This window comes from Solea solea, chromosome 6, assembly GCF_958295425.1.
Source record: "Solea solea chromosome 6, fSolSol10.1, whole genome shotgun sequence".
NCBI lineage: Eukaryota > Metazoa > Chordata > Actinopteri > Pleuronectiformes > Soleidae > Solea > Solea solea.
In genome coordinates, this window is record NC_081139.1 from 4,258,966 (window position 1) to 4,266,217 (window position 7,252).

The 7,252-nt window shown below is 43.1% G+C and overlaps 1 protein-coding gene across 3 annotated transcripts; it reads right to left on the reverse strand.

The window, feature by feature from the left end:
- Window positions 1-1,484: 1,484 nt before the first annotated feature.
- si:ch211-161c3.6 (high mobility group AT-hook 2b) lies at window positions 1,485-7,204 on the reverse strand. Of its 3 annotated transcripts, none has more exons than XM_058631176.1 (6): window positions 7,137-7,204; window positions 4,698-4,898; window positions 4,446-4,529; window positions 3,327-3,377; window positions 3,138-3,173; window positions 1,485-1,826 (listed from the first exon to the last, which is right to left on the reverse strand). In XM_058631176.1, exons 2-6 carry the CDS (start codon window positions 4,800-4,802, stop codon window positions 1,758-1,760), a joined length of 345 nt encoding a protein of 114 aa, XP_058487159.1. In that variant the 5' UTR covers window positions 4,803-4,898; window positions 7,137-7,204; the 3' UTR covers window positions 1,485-1,757. The 3 variants fall into 3 exon arrangements, with proteins under 3 accessions (XP_058487159.1, XP_058487157.1, XP_058487158.1); XM_058631174.1 differs by lacking the exon at window positions 7,137-7,204 and adding an exon at window positions 6,771-6,965; XM_058631175.1 differs by lacking the exon at window positions 7,137-7,204 and adding an exon at window positions 6,035-6,111.
- Window positions 7,205-7,252: the final 48 nt, after the last annotated feature.

Sequence of the window (7,252 nt, forward strand, 5' to 3'; positions counted from 1 at the left end):
GAGTAGAGTATTTGAGCTTTTAATGGATCACTCATTATTTATTTAGTAACTTTCCATACAATGCCGTCGTTGTCCATAACTGTCACGCACATCGACACTGTGTGGTCGAGTGTCACACGTACAATTTACAGTGTATATGAATCTAAAAAAAATGATGCAGAACCAATGAGAAAGAAGTATCGGAACACCCCCCCCCCCACAAAAAAAACAAACAAACAAACATTTTCAAACAGGACTACACCCTATATAATAATAAAAAAAAAGAAAAAAGCAAGTATTTCATCAGGTTGTTGTAAACTATTGGCTGCATTTTCTTTTTTTATTTCCCAGGAGAACAAACCGAGTGTTGCTTCATCTTTTAAAGATCTGACACCGATGCTTTCGTTTGCACACCTGTACCGCAGTGTAACGTTTTTTTGCATATATGCCTGTAAACCCTTTGCCTGTCTGTGTGATATATATCTGCACAGGAGCCTGTGTGTGTGTGTGTGTGTGTGTGTGTGCGTGAGAGTGTGCGTCACTGCTGAGGGAGTGGAGAATGTATTTGTTTGAGACCGGTCTTTTTTTTTCTTCTTTTTTTTGTGTCACTGAGGTAGAATGAGAGATTATAAGAGACTGAGGGTAACTGAGGTTTACGTGAGGTCTTCGTGTATAGGCATACTGGTAATGTCAAATACAGATAAGAAATGCACAACAAACACAGCACAATAATTATTACTGAGTAGACTGACAACATGTTCCTGAATAGTTTTGTACCTGAGGTTTCAATATCTTGTAAAAAGCACTGTAATAGTGGAATCCTGAGAATGGTATAATGACAGACTATATATACTGTATATATATGTATACACACACACACATATGCATGTGTGTGTGTGTGTACATATATAGAGGATGGAAGGACACAAATGCACTTTTTTTTATTGAGGTTATTGAGCTTTTTTTCCTCCCCCTCCCAATGTTGGATATTTCATTTTGGAATAAAACCTTTTCATCATCATGACATCAGCGCACGTTTATACTGTAACATGGTTCAAAATGTCACCGCTTTGCTCCTGTTTCACATGAGGATTCAGTCACAAACATTCAGTTTGGTTCCTTTTTGTTCTTCTAAACCTCCCTCAACGCCTTTATTTTTTTTTTCCACCTGCCATCCTGTCCCCTCTCCATACGACCACACACTCACTCACACACTCACACACACATGCAAACGTACACACTCAGGCGGAGGGGCTCAGGGCAAGGTATGCTTAAAGGGATAATTCAACTATTTGGGGAAATACAGAACATATTTTCCCCAGATTAAAAAAAAAAAAAAGCCTTGAATTTAAGAGAGCATTTTTTCACAGACTTCGAGAATAAAGTCTCGAAGTCATAAATGTATGAGATTAAAGCGAGAATAAAGTCATACATTTATGAGAATAAAGAACCAGGCGGACTTTTCTCGTAAATTTGCAAGATTAAATTCGTAAATTTTACGAAGTCTGTGAATTATTTTTTTTTCTCTATGTGGCCCTATTACTCCGTCGTAATAAAAATCCCTAATCACTGATGTTTGAAAAGATATCCAGGGTTGAGTATTTCATTTGAGAATAAACCACAAGCAATGATTGTGCACGTGTCTGTATGCAAGTGTGTGTGTGTGTGTGTGTGTGTGTGTGTGTGTGTTCCTGAATCCCCATCACAGCCACAGTTTGGTTTGTGCCACCTGTTTTGCTTGAGGCCAAACCTTGAGGTAGGTAGGCAGGTGTCCCTATCTACTCCCCTTCCTCCTGTGCTGGAACCTGAGATGACGAGGGACCCTCCTCAGCCTCCTCCGAAGAGCCCTGGAACAGCAAGGGGACCCAGAACCAGTTAGCGTCTGATTCGTTAGTGACTCAAACATGCACAAAGTAATGAATCAGTAGACAGATCGTAGACAACGCGCAAATACAAGAATGAGTGTGAGGATTTCATTGAGTGATTGCGTGCGGGGAAGTAGGTCCAGCTGTCAGACCAAGAAATGTGAGGAAGATGACGGTTATGTCAGGAAACCAAAAGACAGAAGAAGAGAACAGTTAGATCAGGTTTCCCCTCACTACATTGACTCATTCTTCCCCTTCACATGCGTGCGTCTGAAAAAGGGAGTCTGTCTCAACAGTTTCAGTTCAGTTCAGTTCAGCCTCTTAACCTCTCAGACAAACTGCTCGGGTGGCGAAAGGACGCGATAAGGCAGACAAGGGGGCCCCGAGTGCACGAGCCCCGCTTTGGTCCACAAGCGTTGTGCAAGAACGAAAAAAAGATAAATGGAAGAAAGGAAGTTCTGAGAAACACTGGGTGAGCATATTCACCCGAACTGGATGTGACAAAAGGATGTTTGGAGGTGTACCTGGGGAATTCAACAGTGCTCTCTGTGCAATTTACATCAAGCAGAAGGATCGGCGCACAACGTGCTCAAGCAGCAGCTCAGTGTCACAAGATTCAGAGGATTTTATTTAACACATTCACAAAGTAATAATTAAAATGAGTCGAGTCTCACTGTGTTCTAGTGTGGTTTCTGCATGACACTAAATAAGATTGTGTAAAGTTGTGTGTCTTTTGACTAAGACTATACGCAGCACTTTGGTTCAACTCATGCTGTTTTAAATGTGCGTTATAAACAAACTAGTTCGTTTGAGGTGTTGTAAATGTGTGTTTCTTTACTAGTACACTCTCTAATATCTCGTGATGTCACACTTAGGTGTACCTCATAAACACAAACAGACAAACAGGCGTAAAGTGGGCCAGCGGGAATCGTGCGCAACACATTTGTCGGCTGCAGCCTCATTACTGTGAGCACAAAAAAAAAGGGCGTGGATGAACCGACACAAGATTCACAAGTCATACAGCATGAACGGCGCTCATGTTTGGGATGCAAAATGTCATTTTCTGTTGCAACGATGCAAAACTGTCCAAGTAACGTCGGCAAGACAAAGTTTACAGACATAAAGGATCTAAATTAGGAGCAATGACATGGATTTATAGCAAGAAACACAACTGACCTGATTTCAGCCAGTTTAATGCGTCATATACATAAAATCATAGTCATTTATAGTGCAGACTAAACTAGTGCCACATCAAAACTGGAACCGCCCTTTTAAAGAGTTTGTTTCTCTCACCTGCTGCTCTTCGGTTACTTGCGCCACTTTCTGAGGCTGTGGAGAGACACGAGACAAAAGCAATAAATAAAACACAAATTACTGTCCAGCTCCAGCGTGCACAAACACCTCCGAGGTCTTTTACACACGCTATATTGACAATGAACTCCCATCATGTGCAGGACGGCCGTGTCGGTGATCGCTCCATACCCATTTCCTCGGTCGCCCGCGTGGTCGCCGCTCCCCAGTGGGCTCTACTTTCTGATGAACAACAGATGAGAGGTTCGTGTTTTAACACTCATTATCGCACTGACCGCAGTTTGTGAAATGAGGTCTCATAAATCGTGTCTTATAATGTGCCGCACGGTTAGCGCTGTCAGCAAGTGCAGCAAAAACGACTCTATCTCGTGCTTAAAAGGCTAAACATGTGTCGCTCCTCCCATTTCAATCGTCGAGTGTTCTGCAAGGGCATGACTGAAGGATTGAAGAGGAATAATAATTTGTATTAAAGGATTTCAAATGACAAACAAAAGGAATATATATTAGGTTTAGCATGTGAGAGCAAGTGGTGTAAGCAGAAAACTGTATCATTCTGAATTAGATGCCGTTTATAAAGACATTTTTATTTCCCTTCCCAAACTTGTCACTCACCATCCTGCCTACCTGAGCAAATCCTTATGATAGTGTCAGGTGTTTTCTAATTGTGATTGGGACAAGATGTAGTCAGTATAAATGTGTGAGTGTTCTAAGTGTTTTTGAAGGCGGAGCTTTGACAAGAGCTCAGACGAGAGAAGCATTTTAGAATCTTACTCCACCCTATCCTTTTTGTTTCACAGCTCTGTGTATCGATGGCTGTAAGTGTGTTTTTTTTTTTTAATGACTGTGTTTCTATACAGTAGAGCTGAAAAATTCATCGAAATTTTATCGAAATCGCAATATGGCCTACTACAAATACTTGTGACTGAAGGGAACATCTTTGTTTCTCACAGATGTGCACAAATATCACACGGTAATCATTTCAAATATGTTCTTTGAATGCAAATTAGAAGAATGATGTAAAAACTAACATTCCCTTTGATATCGCAAATTTGACCGCAATCGCGATTCCTGTCAAAATAATCGCAATTAGATATGTATTGAAAATTGTTCAGCCCTACGGAAGAACAAATCAAAGTTATTCTGATTAAAGTACAAGTACAATGAATAGAGAGTGCAAAAAGAGTTTTGTAACCCGTAACCAGAGATTGTTTTTTTTCGAACGAGAGTGTAGAAACAGTGCTTCCTCAAATACAAGGAACCAAGTTCACATTTCACTGTCACAGTTTCAACCTTAGGTGCAGTTCTTGGGCCTTTGTTCTTGCTGCCTTTCGGTCGTCCTCTTGGTCGCTTTGGAGTCGGGGGTCCAACAGGCTCCTGTCGGGAAAGATTGGACGTAGAGAAAAAAGGATTTGCATGAGCAAACAGCCAGAAGGAAAAGGAGAAGCAATCCACTGACATCGTCTTTCACAACAATTTTTGAATAAAAATGTAAGGTGACGGGACGGATACTGCTCAGATTCGTCGCGAAGACTTCAATCCTACCTGCTGCTGTTTCCGTGGCCGACCCCTCCCCCGGCGTGGAGGCTCAGGAGGTGACTGGGCAGTGCTCGGCTGGGGAGACGGCTCTTTGGTCCCACTGCTACTCATGCCTGTGTCTGTCCACCTGCTTTTAAGAGTGTGGGCATCAAAGCCTAGAGAAGCGGCCTCGAAGGCTTAAAGTGGAGAAGACCTGAGAATCAGGAGCTGGAGATAAAAAGGTTGGGAAAAAAGCGTTATACAGTGCCACTTCAGCACAGTGACTTTTAATATATCATTAAGTCCGTCTCATAGCCACACACAACACATGTTTTTCTTGAGCAAGCGTGGGAACTGCTTATACATAAGCCTTGGCACCGGGTTCATCGGAACACAGACCGGGGTTCTGGCACAAGCAAGGAAACATGAGAGTGGTGTGCAGCGACTAAAAGTAGCACAGATATTCACAACTCAATCTCGCATCCAAAATCAGCATCTACTGTACTCCACGCTGCCTTTGCATGTATCAGTGTATCAGCGCGTGTGGCCCTTGTGTTGATGCTCGCACACCTTTCACTGCAAAACTGCCAGCCACTGAGACAAGAATGTCTCTCCCTGTATATAACTGTGCAACATAATAATAGAAATTAAATTTGAGAGTAGCAAATGGCAGCTAATTTAACTATTCTGTAATAAAGTAATTATGTAAATAAAGTTTGTGGTGGCTTCTCAAGTTTGAGGATGTGTGGTTTTATTTGGGTAGCTATGACATCCTTTTTTAAAAAAAAAACCAAAAAAAAAACATTTTATAGAGTGAATAAGTGATTTATTGCAGTCATATAGTTTTTTAAAAAGGATTTAAATGAAATTCAAACCTCACCCTTTCACAGAGTCAAAATCAATGTATTTAAACTGTTCCCCCCCAAAAAAAAATTAATTTGGTTTATTAATGCACACATTTGAGAATTTAGGAGTTGCAGAGCGAACAAAACATATCCAACTAATTCACTGATAGTTCACGTTTATTTAATCAACTAATCAGCAGCATGGATCCCAGTTTCAGCCAAACCAGACCAACACTACCTCAACAGTAAATCAATGACCCATGGTAACTTCTTAGAAAGCTACACAGCCTATTGTTTACTTTATATGAAGAGAGTAAACTATACAATGAGTCCACTCTTTCCTGTTGGGAATGTCCCAAGGTGACCGTTTAACCATGGTGCCTATAGTGAAAGGAATGTGCCAAAACCGTAATTACCAACACAGCCTATCAAAAACGGCCGCACTCAAGCAGGAAGTCGGAGTAATTTGAGAAATCTACATCCTCGTTTACGATTTAAAGCCAAATGAGACGTACGTACGTCGTTTCGTCGCTTATAAACTTCACTTTCGTGGGGGAAACACAACAAGCGTCGCGCATTCCTGCTCCTGCAGCAGCAGCAGCAGCAAGCAGCACGCAGACCGTCCGCTCCACCAGTCTGTGTTTGGCACTCAAGTACGGGACTCAATGTACTTTTTTGCATATGGGCGGCTTTTTGCAACCATAAAAACGCGTTCGCTCGCAGCCTTTTAAACCACGGTGCGTAAAGCGCGCCAGGAGCGCGGATCCACGAATCCAAAAAGAACGTCCACACTTTCGGGGGCTGCTGCTGCTGCTGTTGATGATGACGGCGAAAACAGTCGAGGCCACCAAGAGTTTTGAAGCGTATAAAAAGGTCGGCACACACACACACACACACACACCGTCATACACACACACTTACACACACACTCCCATCACTTGCGCAATCGATGTGAAATGTAGTGGGATTCGCGTGTTTTTGGAGCGATAAGGACAGGTCCGGCGACATGGATGAGCCCGCGAGAGGCGAGAAACTTTACCAACAACGACCGAAGCAATGCAGGTGCAAAAAAAAGGAAAAAAAAAAAAAAGAAGCGTCCTTCTCTCACTTCAACGCACACTCGTCTGCACACACACACACACACACACACACACATACATGCATACATTCACACCATAGGCTCCATGTTGAGAGTGAGCCGTGCAGGCAGCGCCAAATGCAGCCACAACGACAGCGGATCGCCGCCTCAACTTACCTTGAAGTCGGCTTTTGCAGTTTTACCTGGAAGTTCCGACACCCCGATCACTTTTGAGCTCGTGCACAACTATGAAAATCTTAGTGTATCGACCGTCTCATTGGCTGGAATGAAAGGGCAATCTCTCTCTCTCTCTCTCTCGCTCTCTCTCTCTCTCTCCCTCGCTCTCTCTCTCCTTCCTCCTCTAATCGGAAATGTGTGTGATCCCCCCCAGACGTCCAGTCACGAATACCCCAGTTGCAGTATAATGGGGGGTTGTAGCAGAGCTGTATGCATTGCATACTTTCTCTATTAAAGCATGTTTCAAGAAAGAGCGAGGGGTAGGAGGGTTGAAGCAGCGGACCCCGCCCCGAAAAAAAAACTCACCCACTTATGTGAGGGAGGGAAGGAGAGAGGAGACAGGCATCAGACAGGAGGGTAGAGTCTGGTTCCGGGGTTCCCGAAGTGTGGTCCGGGGCCGGGGGCTGGGAAGTTCCCCCCGC